The sequence below is a fragment of the Leucopleurus acutus genome (genome assembly GCF_964270905.1).
Source record: "Leucopleurus acutus genome assembly, chromosome: 3".
In the NCBI taxonomy this organism is placed as follows: domain Eukaryota; kingdom Metazoa; phylum Chordata; class Mammalia; order Artiodactyla; family Delphinidae; genus Leucopleurus; species Leucopleurus acutus.
This window is the reverse complement of record NC_139145.1, coordinates 49,229,217-49,247,018: the sequence shown is the minus strand read 5'-3', so window position 1 is coordinate 49,247,018 and position 17,802 is coordinate 49,229,217. Positions and strand designations below refer to the sequence as shown.

At 36.5% G+C, this 17,802-nt stretch overlaps 1 protein-coding gene across 4 annotated transcripts; it reads right to left on the bottom strand.

Moving 5' to 3' along the window:
- Positions 1–2,535: 2,535 nt before the first annotated feature.
- On the bottom strand, positions 2,536–15,993 carry LOC309959694 (uncharacterized protein). Of its 4 annotated transcripts, none has more exons than XM_082836107.1 (6): positions 15,924–15,993; positions 14,415–14,540; positions 13,681–13,831; positions 13,049–13,175; positions 12,711–12,806; positions 2,536–4,168 (listed from the first exon to the last, which is right to left on the bottom strand). In XM_082836107.1, the coding sequence occupies exons 3-6, from the start codon at positions 13,693–13,695 to the stop codon at positions 2,631–2,633; spliced, it is 1,776 nt and encodes a 591-aa protein (XP_082692233.1). In that variant the 5' UTR covers positions 13,696–13,831; positions 14,415–14,540; positions 15,924–15,993; the 3' UTR covers positions 2,536–2,630. The 4 variants fall into 4 exon arrangements, with proteins under 4 accessions (XP_082692233.1, XP_082692234.1, XP_082692232.1 ...); XM_082836108.1 differs by having other exon boundaries at positions 13,681–13,797; XM_082836106.1 differs by lacking the exons at positions 14,415–14,540; positions 15,924–15,993 and having other exon boundaries at positions 13,681–14,212.
- Positions 15,994–17,802: the final 1,809 nt, after the last annotated feature.

The following is a 17,802-nucleotide window of genomic DNA, read 5'->3' as shown; positions in this document are numbered from 1 at the left end:
CCAATGTTATACGTGTTTAGTTTCATTTTGCTAAATTTTTAGGTGTCACTTTATTTTGACTTTGTTTTGTTACTATCTATACTATTTACATGGTTCCAAAGTCAATTATACAAAACCAAGTTACATTCATGAGAGGTCTAAGGGATATCACTATCCTTTCCACCATGTTCAGTCACCTTAGAACAAAACATTTTAATTAATATTTCAGTCTTTCCTTTCAGCATCTGTACTTATATATAAGAAAATATGTCCACTTGTTCCCACCACTACCTGTCTTTCTTAGAAGACAGTGTACTGTAATTCTCTGTGCCTTGTTTTATTTAAGAACATGAATGGAGAGTATAAAAAGACATATCTCATTCCTTTTTAGAGTTGCACGGTCCCCAGTGTGCAGATACACTATATTTAAACATTTTCTATCAATAATCATTCAGGCTGTTTACTGTCTTTTTTCTGCTGTGAATAGTGCTATGATGAATAAACATAAGTATGCACCTCTTTTTTTTTAAGATTTTTTTTGATATGGACTATTTTTAAAGTCTTTATTGAATTTGTTACAATATTGCTTCTGTTTTATGTTTTGGGTTTTTTGGCCCTGAGACATGTGAGATCTTAGCTCCCCAACCAAGGATCGAAGCTGCACCCCTGCATTTGAAGGCGAAGTCTTAACCACTGGGCTGCCAAGGAAGTCCCAAGCATGCATCTCTTAATATTTCTCCAACATATCTTTAGAAGATTCCTAAAAATGTTTAGAAATTGCATATGTAATTTTGCTAGATACATCCCAGTTTATTCCAAACTAATCATTTCTTTTAACACAGAAGAAATTTTAATATTAATATAAGCCATTTTATCAATCTTTTCTTCATGCACAGTGTTAAACATTTTTCCCTATCCTAAGGCTATGAAAAGTCTCCTATATAACTACCTGGAAACTTTGTCATTTTGCATTTCATATTTATATTTAGATTAATTGACCCAGAACAATTTATTAAAAAGATAATTTTTCCCCTTCTGATTACAATACCACTTTTGTCATAAAGTTACTCATACATAATTTTTACATTTTCAGGCTCTCATTTCATTCATCTATTTTTGTCACTCTTGTATCAATACTATATTGCCTACATTACTATAGCTTTGTGGGAAACCTTAGTCTGATCAATTCTCTAACATTTGTTCTTAATGAGTGACTTGCCTATTCTTATCCCTTAGTATTTCCACATATATATTAGAATGAACTAGATATAGATATATCACAATTTGTATGCATTTGCAAAATAAAATAAATGAAAAGTAATTGAGGTCTCTTTAACATAGCATGAGTTATATCACCAGACACAAAGGCAGTGAAATGGACAAAGGAGAGGACAGGAAATCTGAGATCAGAAGCAGTGTGTCTTAAATGCAAATCAAATTTAAATGTGTGCACATTGGAATTAGTAGCCTATTTCAAGAGAAGAGAGAGGGATAAACAGGACAAATATTAGCTGTCTGCAGATTTAGAGAACAAACGTATGGAAACCAAGGGCGGAAAACCGTGGTGGGGTGGGGATGGTGGTGTGCTGAATTGGGCGATTGGGATTGACATGTATACACTGATGTGTATAAAACTGATGTCTAATAAGAACCTGCAGTATAAAAAAACCAAACAAAAAAAACAACTAATATTAAACTTTCTTTGGGTTATTTGTATGTAAATATGTTAATATAAATGTTTCAGACACTACATGAAATTTCTAAAAATCTTATATGTTCTGGTATAATGTTATAAGTCATAATTCTAGTTATTACTTTAAAATGTATATATCAGAAGGAACTAAAAAAAAGAAAACATGTGCTGTCTGCCAGGATTTCACATACAGATGAGCAAACAGACACTGAGGGTTAAAAAGGTCTTCATAGATGTCACACAATCTATTAATAAGGGAACAAGTGTTAAAACTCATGGCCATCTGACTTTAGAACCAATGTCTTTCCACCACACCAAGCTCCTAGAAGGGCAGGGTAAAAGGGAGAAATGAGCAAGCAGTGTCAATTCCAAGGTCCTGGGTCCATCCACAGACACAAATCAACTTATATTATCAAAATTAAAAAACACAAAAAGACCACATTTATTGAACCTTTTCAACCCATCTTTCCATCATTGTATAAGAAGAATTTTACATATACTTTTAGGGTCTGATGGTCAAGTCCCCTCCCCTTAGTGCAGTTTCTAGGTCTTGGCACTTTTTGACTCATGCTTTCTTCATGTCCTCTTTGGGGAATTACTGCATGGCCGCAATTACGAGAGGCTAACATTAACAATATTACCACATGCCTAACTTATTATGTAGTATAATCAGGAACATGTAACTTCAAAATAGACTATATGTAATTTGTTCTGTTATGCTAATCATTCAGTTCCAAATCTTAAAAGTTTAACATGCCTAAGTGAAAATTTATATAAATAAAACTTTTTTATTCTCTTGTATTATCTTTGATAAAAAAAATTAATTACATTAGAAATATGATTTCATTTGTAAAATAGTACCAACAAAGATGCCTAGAAATACATTAAATCTGTGAGTTTTGTTGTACTTATTAAGGCTTGAACAGACACTGAAGGCTTTTCTATGCTTAGTCCATTCTTATGATTTCACCACTATATGAATTCTCTGATGTACAGTGAGTTGTGATTTCTGGATGAAGGCTTTTCCACATACAGCACATTGGTAAGGTTTCTCCCCAGTATGAATTCTCTGATGTACAACAAGGTCTGACTTCTGGGAAAAGGCTTTTCCACATTCAACACATATATAAGGTTTCTCTCCTGTATGAATCCGCTGATGTCCTGGGAGGTGAGACTTTTGAGAGAAGGCTTTCCCACATTCAGTACAAACATAAGGTTTTTCTCCTGTGTGAATCCTCTGATGTCCAATGAGATGTGACTGCTGACAGAAGGCTTTTCCACATTCACTGCATTTATAGGGCTTTTCTCCAGTATGCGTTCTCTGATGTATAATGAGCTGTGACTTCCGGGAGAAGGTCTTCCCACATGCAGTACATTCATAAGGTTTCTCCCCAGTATGAATTATCTGATGTATAATGAGTTCTGACTTTCTGCTGAAGGCTTCCTCACACTGAGCACATTTGTAGGGTTTCTCCCCTGTGTGAATCCTTTTATGTATGATGAGGTGGGACTTCTCACAGAAGGCTTTTCCACATTCAGGACACTCATAGGGCTTCTCTCCAGTATGAGCTCTATGATGTATAATCAGCTGTGACTTCTGGGAGAAGGCCTTCCTACACTGATTACATTTATATGGCTTTTCACCAGTATGTATTCTCTGATGTATAATGAGGGGTGATTTCTGGGAGAAGGCTTTCCCACAGTCACTACATTCATATGGTTTTTCACCAGAATGAACTCTCTGATGGATAATGAGGGATGATTTTTGAGAGAAGGCTTTTCCACATTCAGAACATTCGTAAGGTTTCTCCCCGGTATGTGTCCTCTGATGTACAATGAGATGTGATTTCTCACTGAAGGCTTTCCCACAAGCACTACAACCATAAGGTTTCTCTCCAGTATGAATTCTTTGATGTATAATGAGCTGTGACTTCTTGAGAAAAGATTTTCCACATTCAATACATACACAGATCTTCTCCCCAGTTTCAACATTCACATATTGAATAAGAGATTGTTTATCGCTGATGATTTTTCCATACTGACTACCTGCACAGTGTTTCACTCTATTATGAATTTTTTCATGCTTAGAATAGGAAAAACTAGGTGTTCTCCCACATCCAAAATTCTCATCTGTGTTTTTTCTTGCATAACCCCTATTACAACTGAATAGGTTTACAGTAGGTTCCAAGCTCTTTTCAAATGAATCACACTTATACAGTCTTTGTCTTGAAGTATCTAGGTCTGTGCAGTTATGAAATATTTTTCCAAATGCATTATATGTATAGTTTGACTCTTCAATAACTGTTTTGTTGATGATTGTGACTTGCCTGAGAAGTCTGTCTTGATTTTCCTGATCTCTCTCCAGCTGGTCGCCTTGCCAGACCTTTAAAACGGAGTACAATGAATGATCCCTTGTGACACTTTCCAGTATGTCCTTATGAAAGTAAACATCTCCAAGTGTATCCAATTGATGTGTGTCAAGTCTAGTCTCCCTGTCTGAAAGAATAAAATTGTAGAGATAAAATCAAACAGATACAAAGATTGAGTAGAGGACAGAAGAGGTGAAACAAATGGATGATCCAGGATGGTCCATGAAGACAGAGAACTGGGCGGGCAACAGCCCATTTAAAACACAACAAAACATGTAAATTTATTGGGTGAGTAACTAAAGATAGACTTTACTTCTGATAATGGTGGCATGAGATAGTCACAGACTTCCCCTCCTCAGAAAACAAGTATAAAACTGAATAAAATAATTTAAAAAACAACCAATTCAGGGCACTGGAAAACTACCAAACGCAGGCCACAAGGTGAAAAGTGTTTACTTGTCAAAAACTTCTACTTCATTAGGTAAGAATGGGGAGTTTGTGGCATTCTTTCCTAAGGTTTTCCTGTCTTGCACCCCTAGTTTATGGGGCATTGAGAGATAACACAAATCCACAGGATACAGTTTTATGCTGATAGTAGAGCAGCTAGGAATTTAACAAGGAGAATTTGTACGCAAAAGAATCATAGAAAGGTTGAGATAATGAACTTGCCATACATTCCTACCTGACTGCTAAAATATTTGTGAAAAGAGACCCTAGTGAGCCCAGCAGTGATTGAAAGGCTGGGGAAACTTGCAAATTTCCTATGCTTTTAAAGTGTTCTGAGACATGCACAATCCAGGTGGCAAAGAGTAAAAGTCATACTGGCTTTAGGTGTCTAATAAACCTGTCCAAATCATTAGTTCACATCTATAGCCAGGCTTAATCAAACAAACAAAACTAAGCAGAGATATTAGTGATGACACTCCACAGGACAGAAAGATGTCACAGTTTAAGCCCAAGCAAGTGGCTCTAAAACAAAAACTCTCAGAAGGAACAAAAGGATCCAAAGACGCTATAACGTACTGTCTACAATGTAGAGCTTTCAACCAAAAATTACTACACATATAAGGAAAAAAATGTGACCTACACTAAGGAACAAAATCAGTCAATAGAAACTGACTCCAAATGGGTTCAAATGTTGAATTTAGCAAAGACTTTAAAGAAGCTATTATAAACATATTCAAAAAACTAAGGGAAAATATTCTAAGGAACAAGTGAATAAATTGACAATTTCAAAAGAGGAAAGAAGAATATAAAAGAACCAGTTTGACTATAAGAGGCAGGAAGAAGAATTTTTTGAGAGTAATGGAAATTTTCTGTATCATGATTGTGGTGGCAGTTAACTTACTCTATGCCTTTTTCAAAATTTAAAGAAAGAGTAACATTTATTTTATGTAAATTAAATAATAAAAGAACCAAATGAAAATTCTAAAGTTGAAATGAAGATTTCACCAGATGGGCTCATTAGTGGATTTGAGATAGCAGAAGGCAAAATCAGAATCAGTAAACTTGAAGAAATATCACTAGAAATTATTCAGCCCAAAGAACAAAAAGAAAAATTATTTAAAAAATAGAATCTCAAGATCTGTGGAGCAGTTAGGCATTCCAGTATACGTGTAATTGGAGTTTAGAAAGGGGTGGGGGGGAGAGCCAAAAGAAATCTGGAGAAATGTCTTTAAAATTACCAAATTCGGTGGAAAACATTAGTTTGCACATAGAAGAAGCTCAACAGACCACAGGAAGGATACCAATACAACCAGCCAAATCAGAATTAAACTGCTGAAAAATAAAGGCAAAAAGAAAAATCTTCAAAGCAGCAGGAAAAAAATGACACATCATGTATCAAAGAATAACAGTACTGTTGGCTGAATTTTCAACACACACACACACACACACACACACAAAAACTGAGGTCAGGAAATACTGGAATGACACACAGTCAAAATACTAAAAGAAAGCAACCTGTCAACCAAGAATTCTACATTCAGTGAAACTTTAATAATGGGAAAATGAAGACATTTCCAGATAAACAAAAAAAGTTACCAACAGAACTGATCTATAAGAAATACTAAAGAAAGTCTTTCCTGCTGAACAAATAATACCAGATGATAACTCAAATCTACAAGACAACAGAAAAATTTTAAACTATTTGGGTAAATATAAAGGATTTAAATATGTATAATTTAAAAAATATTTCCTTCTAATTTCTTCAAAAGACTTTTTAAAGCAAAAACAGTAACACTATACTGTCAAAGTTATGACAAATACAAACGTAACATACATGACTAAAAGAACAAAACAGCACAAGGTGGTCCAGGAGGGCAGAAAATGGAGCTATGCTAGTGCAAGTTTCTATAATTTGTGAGAGAAAAAAAGCAGTATCAACATAAGGTGGGTTATAAGAAAATAAATATATTGTAATCCCTATAGCAACATCACACATACACACACACACACACACACACACACACACACACACACACAACTACCAACTAAAAAATAAACAGGGGAATGAAAATGGTCTATTAAAGACTTCCCTGGTGGCACAGTGGTTAAGAATCCACCTGCCAATGGAGGGGACACGGGTTTGAGCCCTGGTCTGGGAAGATCCCACATGCCGCGGAGCGACTAAGCCCATGCGCCACAACTACTGAGCCTGTGCTCTAGAGCCCGTGAGCCACAAGTACTGAGCCTACGTGCTGCAACTACTGAAGCCTGTGCACCTAGAGCCCATGCTCCTCGACAAGAGAAGCCACCACAGTGAGAAATCCACCCACCGCAACAAAGAGTAGCCCTCACTCGCCGCAACTAGAGAAAGCCTGTGTGGAGCAACAAAGACCCAGTGCAGCCAAAAATAAACTTTAAAAAATAATAATTAACAAATAAATAAAATTCAAGTCATATTTTAAAAATATATTTTAAAAAAAGGCAAGTAGACAAAGAAAATCAGTAAATATCAATGAACTTGACTTAACTGACATCTACAGATACCCCATCCAACAACAGAACACACATTCATTTCAAGAACACATTAATCAAACATCAGAATAGACTATATACTGGGCTTCAAAACAAGCTGCAATAATTTTATAAGGATGGAAATCATACAGAGTATATTTTCCAACCATAATGGAACTAAATTAGAAATAAATAACAAAAAGAAATATCAGAAATCTCCCCAAATATTTGGGAATTAAATAACATATTTGTAAATAAACTATGTGTCATAAAGTCCAAAGAGAAATTAGAAAATAACTTGAATGAAAATGAAAACACAAAATATCAAAAATTGTGGGACACAGCTTCATGCTTAGAGGACAAATTATATGCAGGTAATCCTCATTTTGCAAGATTTCAACAAGCATGAAATTTAGTTACCACAGTTTAGTTAAATAACACCAGTCTGCCAACAACATAGTTCACACTTTAATGACCACAGTATGTCTAACAGCATAAAGTACAAACTTCACTGCTAGCTCTTCAGTCCATAAATCACTAAATAAGTAACAGATACACATCATGATCAGTACCCAATCATTTCACTTCTTTCAAAGTCTGTTGGTGACTACTAACTTCACATCTGTTGTCCAATATATACACAGACAGCAAAGTGTGTAGTTTGTTTCTTCCTTGTATCCCATTGATAAACCCACGTGACATTATCCAAATTACCCTAATCATACAAAAATGCGTAACTGAAAGAGGGAACTGACCAACAAAGATGTAAATGCAGCAAAGAAACAACACATAACAACACTGGATGTGATTAGAAAATAGCTGACCATGTTGGCATTGCCACTATTTATGAGACTTTAGATATGCAGCCAGAGGAACTTAGTGAAGGCAAACTTATCAACATAAATTTCTGGGTTGTGATGGAAAGGATAAAAATATTTCAAAGAAAGTGATGCCTAAATTTTCACATTACCTTCAACATATTTCACAACACTGAAAGCACAAAGGAGAAAATGTTGGAAGCTGACCCAACCTTAGAAAGTAATATGGCAATTCACTAAGGCACAGAGAACATGTTAACTCCTTATCATAAGTTATACAATTATAAGAAGGCAAGCACTGTTCAAACCACTCTACATAGAGTTTTTTAAAAGAAATAAGACATTTTCAATGCTTCCAATGTTTTAAATTGCAAGGTAGTAAATATGTATTAGTTTTACTACATTTTCATCTCTATAAACAGTTATAACCAACAGCAAGATAGCATTTTTTTTCAATTTTCTTTTTTTTTTTTTTTTGATGTGGACCATTTTTTTTTTAAGTCTTTACTGAATTTGTTATAATACTGCTTCTGTTTTATGTTTTGGTTTTTTGGCCACAAGTCATGTGGGATCTTAGCTCCCCAACCAGGGATCGAACCTGCACGCCCTGCATTGGAAGGCAAAGTCTTAACCACCAGACCACCAGGGAAGTCCCCAAGATAACTTTTAATGTTTTGACGAAAAATGTTTAAAGGTCAAAATCAATTACAATTTTTCCCGTCGATTATAAAAATTACTTGGCAAAGTTCTGGCTTCCATGGTAATTTTTACGGCCCCTCACTACCATACAAAGTAAGGACTATCTATATTTAAATGTTCATACTAGAAAACAATAAAGGTTTCAAATTAATGATCTAAGCTTCTATCTTAAGAAGCTAGAAAAAGAGCAAATTAAACCTAAAATAAATAGAAGACAGGAAACAATAAAGATCAGAGTGGAAATCAATAGAAGATAGACAAACAATAAAGAAAAATAAATGAAATCAAAACCTGATTATCTGAAAAAAATTAATGAAATTGTTATGTTTTAGCTAGTGATGAGGAAAGAAGAAAACAAAGTATCAGTGTCAGGAATGAAAGACAGAACATCTCTAGAGATCCTATAGACATAAAAGAACAAAAAGGGAATATTATGAAAAAAATTTATACCAATAAATATGACAATTTAGATGAACTGGAAAAATTCCTTGGAAAAAAAAACAACCTACCAAAACTGACTCAAGAAAAAGTAAATAATCTACATAGATCCACATCAAGGAAAGAAACTTAATAAATAAAAATCTTCCCACAAAGAAATGTCCATATCTAGACTGGTAAATTCTATCACTGTAATAAACCATAACCATGAATGTATCAGTTTTTCTCAGTCTGTGAGTCCTTCTAGCAAATCAGCAGAACTGAAGGTGGTCTTGCAGACCCCCAATACAACTAGTAAGCCAAATCCAGCAGCATATAAAAAGAATTATACACCATCACCAAGTGGAACTTATCCAGAAATATAAGGTTGGTTTGTTGTCCAAAAATCTATTATTTAAAATTCATTAACACATCACATAAATAGATCATTTCAACAGATGCAGAAAGAACATTTGTCAAAATGCAACACATTTTCATGATAAAAACACTCACCAAACTAGGAATAGAAAGGAACTTCCACAACCTGCAAAGGGCATGACAACCTACAGCTAACATAACTTAATGGTAAAAGACTGGATTTTTCCCATAAGATCAGGAACAAGACAAGGATGTCCACTCTCCATTCTATTCAACATTGTACTAGAGGTTCTAGCCAGGGTAGTTAACCAAGAAAAGAAATAAAAAGCATCCAATGTGTAAAGGGATATTTAAATCGATCTCTATTTACAGATGACAAATTCATTTATATAGAAAATCCTAAAGAATTAGCTAAAAACTATTAGAACCAGTAAACTTTGTGAGTTTGCAGGATCCCAGACCAATATTCAAAAATCAATTGCATTTCTATGCACTTGCAATGGACAATCCAAAAATAAAGTTAATGAAACAATTTCATTTACAATAGTATCAAATAGAATAAAATACTAAGAAGTATGTTTAACAAAGATGTATACAACTTATACTCTGAAAACTATAAAACATTGCTGAAAGAAGTTAAAGAGGATCTAAATAAATGGAAAAACATTTCATGTTCCAGGGATCAGAAGACTTAATACTGTTAACATGGCAATACTCCTCAAATCGATCTACAAATCCAACCAATTCCTTTCAGAATCTGAAGACGTTTATTTGTGGAAACTGATACTCTGATTCTAAAATTCATATGGACCCAGAAGAGCCAAAACAATGCTGAAAAAGAAAAACAATGTTGGAAAAATGATACTTCCCAATTTCAAAACTTACCACAAACAACAGTAATCAAGAGAGTGTGATATTGGCTTTAGAACAGATATATAGATCAACAGAATAGTATAGACAGTCCAGAAATAAACCCTTTCATTTATGGCCAACTGATTTTTGGCAAGGGTACCAAGACCATTCAATGGGAAAAGGAGAGCCTTTTCAATAAATGGTGCTGGAACAACTGGATTACCACAGGCAAAAGAATGAAGTTGGACCCTTACCCCACACCATATCCAAAAATTAACTCAAAATATCAGATCAAAGACCTAAATGTGAGAGCTAAAAGTACAAAACTCTCAGGAAAAAAACATAGGGGTAAATCTTCATGACATTGGATTTGGCAATGGATTCTTGGATATGACACCAAAGCACAAACGACAAAAAAAAATAAACTATACTTCATCAAAATTAAAAACTCTTGGGACTTCCGTGGTTGCACAGTGGTTAAGAATCTGCCTGCCAGTGCAGGGGACATGGGTTCGATCTCTGGTCCAGGAAGATCTCACATGCCGCAGAGAAACTAAGCCCATGCACCACAACTACTGAGCCCACATGCTGCAACTACTGAAGCCTGGGCACCTAGAGCCTGTGCTCCGCAAGGAGAGAAGCCACCACAATGAGAAGCCTGCGCACCACAACCAAGAGTAGCCCCCACTTGCGACAACTACAGAAAGTCCGCGCTCAGCAATGAAGACCCAATGCAGCGAAAAATTTAAAAAAATTTAAAAAAAAGAGTTAAAAACTCTTCAATGTGCTTCAATGACACAATCAAGAAAATAAAAAGAAAACATGGGAGGAAGTATGTGCAAATCATTTATCTGATAAGAGATTTATATCAAATAAGAATTCTATACAAAGAATTATATCTATATAACAAACTTTACATGGAAGATCTATATAGGAACTTTATATAAAGAGCTCTTGTAATTCAATAATAAAAGACAAATAACTCAATTCAAAATGGATGGGGGGCAAGATAGGGATAGGGGATTAAGAGATACAAACTACTATGTATAAAATAAATAAACAAGGATATATTGTACAGCCCAGGAAAATATAGCCATTATTTTGTAATAACTTTAAATGGAGTATAATCTATTAAAATGTTGAATCACTATGTTGTACACTTGAAACTAAGATAATATTGTAAGTTAACTATACTTCAAAAAAAAAGGACAAGTGATCTGAATAGACATTTCTCCAAAAAACATAAATAAATGGCCAATAAGCACATGAAAAAATGCTCAACCTAATTAGTCTTCAGGGACCGTTTTGGTTCAACATACAGTTGCTATATTACCCAGCAATTCTACTCCTAGGTACACACCAAAGGAAAAAAAAAGATATGTCTATACAAAAACTTGTACATGAATGTTAATAGTAGCATTATTCATGTAGCTAAAAGGTGGAAACAAGCCAAATATCCAACAACTGATGAACGGATTAACAAAATGTAGTATATCAATACAATGTAATATTATTCAGCCAAAAAAGGAATGAAGTACTGATACATGCTAAAATGTGGATGAACCTTGAAAACATTATGAAAGAAGTCAGTCACAAAGGACCACATATTATATGAATACATTTATATGAAATATCAAGAATGAGGCAAATCAATACAGACAGAAAGCAGATTAGTGATTGCTTAGGGCTGGAGAGATGGGAAGAAGGGGTGTGATAGCTAAAGGGTATAGGGTTTCTTTTGGAGGTGATAAAACTGTCTTAAAATAGACTGTGGTGACAGTTGCACAAATCTGTGAATATCCTAAAAACCACTGCTGACTTTAAATGGGTGAACTGTATGGCATATGAATTATATCTCAAAGCTGCTTAAAAAAAAAAATAACAGAAAATTTCAGGGTACAGCTAGTGAAACATAGCTGTAGTCACAATATGTAACCAACTTTTTATTCCACTATCCCCCAATAAATATCTTTTATTTAAAGTCAAGTAAGCCTAGAAAATTTCTATCAGATAAGCCATGTTGATTTCTAACTCCAAGGATTTGTACATGTCCTTTCCTAGAGCTTGCCCTCACCTTCCTCCTTCTGCCTAAGCCACACTTCAGATATGCTTCAAAGTAGCTGGTTCACGCTTTGAAAAATGCCTTCTTAAATTATGCCACATCTCTTTAGACTATAATTTTCACTGAACCCCTGCAGCAGTAACTATATTGGACATGCAATTTTATATAGCTGTAAATCTTGATGTCTTGTCTTTCTATGTATAACCTATGTTCCTGAAAAGCATTTGCCTTCTATTGTCTTTGATTCTTTTAGAAAGGTACTAAAGATATAATTGTTGAGTGGATCAATAAGAAATTTCTCTTCTGTACATGGCTCACTACTACTGAATTAACTAGTTGTCGAATACCTACTACACGCACAGCACAGGAGCAAGAAGGAAAAGGAGTTATCAATCTGGGTGGAAATGTAAGTCTTAGTTGCCAACCAATTAAAAAAAACAAACTGATATTTCACTTCCTTTGTCTTCCATCTGCCAGATTTTCACCTGGATAGATCCAGTTTGATATGTCTCTCTTCATAATCCATGGCTCTTCTCCTTGTTCCAACTTAGATATGACACCTGGTTTGGAAACTGGATACCCTATGATAAAAAAAAATTGAGGAATTGAGTTGACTACACTGAAGAAAGAAGAAAAGATACAGTTTTAGGAGCCCTACAATGAAGTTGTCCAGCTGGCCCTCAGAACAGTAATGACCTTCCACTGGAGAGAAGAAAGAGAGCAAAAAGTCACAAGTAGGTCAAGAACCCACCCAACTCAATCAAATTCCAGTGAGAGGCACTGGATTGGCTAACTCTGAGTTATGTTGGGAAGCCATCCTTACCCACTGAGACCAGGTGGCTGTAGTTCTCCAGCATTACATCCCTGTACAGGGTCCTCTGAGCAGGGTCCAGTTGCTGCCACTCCTCCTGGGTGAAATCTATAGCCACATCCTCGAATGACACTGGACCCTGTAATAGCATGCTCCTGTTCAATCTGAATTGATCATTCTCATCATTTTTACCATAGTATACAAAACTACATTCCCAGTTCTACATTATGCCTATTGAGAAAAATGATGTAAAGATCTTCAGCAAAAAGAGTCAAACACAGCAAGAGAACAGGAAAGTAAAAGAGACCTAATCACAAATGGAAATTTAATCAAGGCAGCATCCACTTCAAGTAAGTGGATTATTCAACAAATGGTACATGAAAATGCAAATCATGCATATGATATTCTCTAACTTTCCACTGTGTCTTCTCAAAATTTATATATAACAAATATATATATATGAACTATAGTTTAATAGTGGTTTCATGTGGTTTCAAAATATATAATCTGCATATTACATAGTAACTCTTTTCAAGTCTTTATCTTTCGTTCTCTCTACCTTTTCCCTAATCCTAATTTTTGACTTTCCACTCTTTTCTATTTCATTGTATGGAAATCAAGTACAAAGTAAGCAAGCAACTCACCTGAGACTTGGTCATCTTCTGCTTCTCTTCCAAAAGGGAAAAGGTCTGAGTAATCAGGACTAGGAGATAGAATGGAGCCTCCTGGAACCAGAACTGACATTCACCACTCTAGAAACACTACCACCAAAAGTCACGTGGATAACAGGCCACCCTGTAGAAGAAGGTCATTTGGTCCTACGGAAGAGTCCTTACCGAACCACCATGTGAAGGAAGCCCTCTTGTGATTATAATATGATCACACAGAACTTGGACAAGGTGTATTTTTAATTGGATGAATGCTGATATGTTTTCTGTTGACTTACTAACACCTTATTGTTCCCCTTTGGACCAGCAATTATATTTGTTATTCTATATGCAGAACTACCATAAGACAATAATCATGGATATATATGTAAAGATTTAACTGAAGATGGAGCAGATCCCTGGCAATAAGAATGGGAATGACGAAGTAGAAAACTGCTTCTGTTTAGGGAATATGCTTTCCCATATTCCCTAAACAGAAGCAGCCAGTAAAATCCTAAGAGCTCTTTCATGTTTTCCCCTAACTTGGCAAATTCTCTTGCCAAGTCAGCATTCATGGATTAAAACTGTTGATTTTGTTAATTTTAAGATGTTTTCTGTTTAAATTTTTATTGCTAATTTTTAATAGTGCAGTTTCTATATTAAAAAATATATAGTTATAGGTTGGAACTACTGTTAAACATGAACATACCACAATGCAGCGAGATAGTTACCTGGTAATCTTCTCAGTCCCAGGATGGGTCATGCAGACATGGGCTGAACTCATTTAGAGGAAGTGAGTCCTCTCATGATAGGAAGACTGTTTCATATAGGGTATCCCAGGCTTTGTCAAAATAAATCTGGAAGAAAACAATCAAACAGTCATGCTCATCTCTGAACGCCCAGCTCTGCAACAAATAAACAGCAGGCATTTAATAAATGTTTGTTGAACAGAATGTAGAAGGACTGCAATAAACTGAGGAAGAGGCAGGGCTGAAATCAAATCTTACATGAGAAAGAGAAAAAGCAGCCCTTCCTATCTGAGAACTGGCCTGGCACTCATAACTCTCCTATTTAACACGAACAATTACAAGAAACACTTACATCAGACAGGCCACTCCCTGACCAGGACAGATCTAGACAAAAACAACACCTCTCTTAAATCATACCTGAACACAGACAAAACATCAACATTCTCCAATTCACAAAATACCAAACATCCCCCTCTCCCAACTAACATGAAGGATTGCTACTTTTTTACCTATCACACCTTTAGCTTCAACCTAGTCATTCTTCTCTCTAGATAAGATTTATTAAAATTTCCACTCACTGAATTACCCCACTTCCTGACAACATCCAATTCAGAGCTAGGCCCGTTCCCTACACCCTCCTCAAAATCACCTAACACAAGGCCAAATCCTATAACAAGTGTTTTCTAACACCCTCTTATCGAGACACCCTTAACGCTCCCCACTGTGTACGTGTTCCTAACTAGATGCAAGAGCAATAAACCCAACTTATTCAACTACAGGGTGTCCCTGGTAGTTTTTGGCTCGACGGAATTGACAGTAATAATCCTGTTCCTTTAGATTTGTTTGGTCTTACATTCAAAGGATGTTTTCTTCTGTGATGATATGAATGATGGAAAGAGATGATGGCTTGAAAAAAACATCTGAGGAGGGGCTTCACCTTGAGAGAAGCCTCTGACCTACACAGACTGTAAAGTGAGGCATTTCCCAGTAAACTGGGACTAACCTGTATCAGCTCTGGTCCCCATTAGTAACCTCTAAAAATCACTGAATCACCAGGTGCAGAAATCAGAAATCTCAAAGAGCACCTCCACCCCCACTCCCATCACAGCACTGGCCATATAGGTCCACAAATCACTGGCCACACGGATACCCCATCAGCGCACAGGCCCGCGGTCCCTGACCCACAAATAACACAGCTCTCCCTATGACTGATTCACATACATACCCAACACTCATACTAGAGACTCCCCACCACTGACCCCATAGACCTTCAATTACTGACCCTCATGGACCGCCGTCCCAATAACAATTTCAGTCTTCCTCAGGTCTCAACCCATAAATCCCCCTTCTGACCCCCAGCTCGATTATCAGGTCCCAAAACGCCTGCCACAGCTTATCCCAGTACGGATGTCACATTCATAGCGGCGAACTCTCCCGCTTCCTGTCTGGGTGAGCAAAGCACGAGGCTCCCGCGCCTTCGCTGTTCCGTACCGGGCATTTTGGCCGCTCCACACCCTGAGCGGCTTTGTTCAGGAGGCAATATGGCCGCCCCCAAGCGCTGTGTCTCAGTGGGAGCCGCCATCTTGAAAGGCCGGCCAGTTCCGTACAAGCAGAGGAATTCAGTTTATTCGGAACCTGAGGCTGGGCTGTACCACCGCGGCAGCGAGGGAAGGGGGAAAAGATGACAAAAAGGAGAATTATACAAATGCGTAAGGTAGAAGCTATTGCAGACTTTACAGGATTGGGGAAGAACTGCAGTAGGGCAGTACTTTACTGGAAGACTGTAACTGGTGTAAGAGGAATTTGGAATGGTGCAATCCTTTCGTAGGAGAGTCTACTGAAAAGGTCTGCTAAATGGTCCAGGAGATTCCAGTGTGGGAGAGGGGCAAAAGTGATGGAAAACTTGGGCAGCAGAGAGGGGCATGAACAGTTACTTATGCTAATTATTATAGGAAATCCTCCTAGGGGAAATTACAGTTATGGTAATAAATCGCAGGGGGCGATTGACGAAAAAAAGGAAAATTGATGGATAAACAAGGTCCTACTGTATAGCACGGGGAACTATATTCAATATCCTTTAATAAACCATAATGGAAAAGAATAGGAAAAAGAGAGTGTGTGTGTGTGTGTGTGTGTGTGTGTGTGTGTGTGTATATATATATATATATATATATATATGCATAACTGAATCACTTTGCTGTAAGGCACAAACTAACACAATATTACTTCAATAAAATTATTTTTAAAAAAAAAAGAAAATTGAGACAGGGAAGAGGAGACTGAAACACAAAATAAAGGAGAAACTGAGGAAAAGAGAAAGGAAGCCTAAGGGACAAAAAGACCTAAGGCATAAGAACAGAGAGTGGAGACTAGAGGACAAAAGGGGGAGAATGAGGGACTGAGAGTGAGAGACTGAGGACAGAGGCAAAGGAGAATGAAGGAGAAGGGGGGATTGACAGATAGAAAAAAGGAGAAATGAAAGGAGAAGACTGAGGTGGAATAACCCACCATAAAGTTTTGTCTGGAACTGCCCCAGGAAATCCCTCCCAGGGACTTCAAAAGTCCTGCTTTGGGAGGATGGCTGGGGAAATTTGGAGAATAAGTACAAAACCCATAAGGTGGTCCCAAAAGTAAAGGTGTAAGCAGCACTGTTATCCTCTCAAGTGGATAAGGCAAAGATTTTATGCCTTTCCTGGTCTTTACTATTGCTTTTTTCTTCCCTTGGCTGTTGATGCTGGCAGTCATGATTTGCAGTTTACAAAAATGGTTTATCCACTGTTGCATCACTCTGGAGTGATACAATTTAAGTGTACAATTTAAGTGCACTGCAATCATAAGCTTTAATAATTAGTCTGTGGCCTTGTCTGTGGATTAACTGTTGTGCTTTGTACTGATATAGTACTAGTTTAATTTCTAACAGTGTGACTATTATGACCATGTTTTCTAAGAGTTCAGATAATGAAAACGAGAACATTTTTAATACCAATGACAGCATGACCCAGACATCACCAACAAAGACTCTTATTTTAATAACAGATGTAAAGACATATCCACATCTAGATTAGGGAAGTAAATAACTAAAACAGTGCAAACTGCAAAAGATGAAAAAAGGAATTTGGGATTGGGCATGGTGGAGGAGGGGAATAAAAGCACATATGGAGAATTAAATTTAAAAGTCAAGGATGAGACAGACAAATACTTCTAAGTAAATAAAAGGGTTTTTTTGTTTGTTTTTGGTCCCTCGAAAAGACACCAATGCTAAGTTGAAAATAGTGGCCGTTGAATTCGACTGGACAGATCACTCCTAAAGGGAATCTAGGCAGCAGAAAAGAAACCTGTCCACTGGCCCAAAGTGCCCCCGACACTAGGT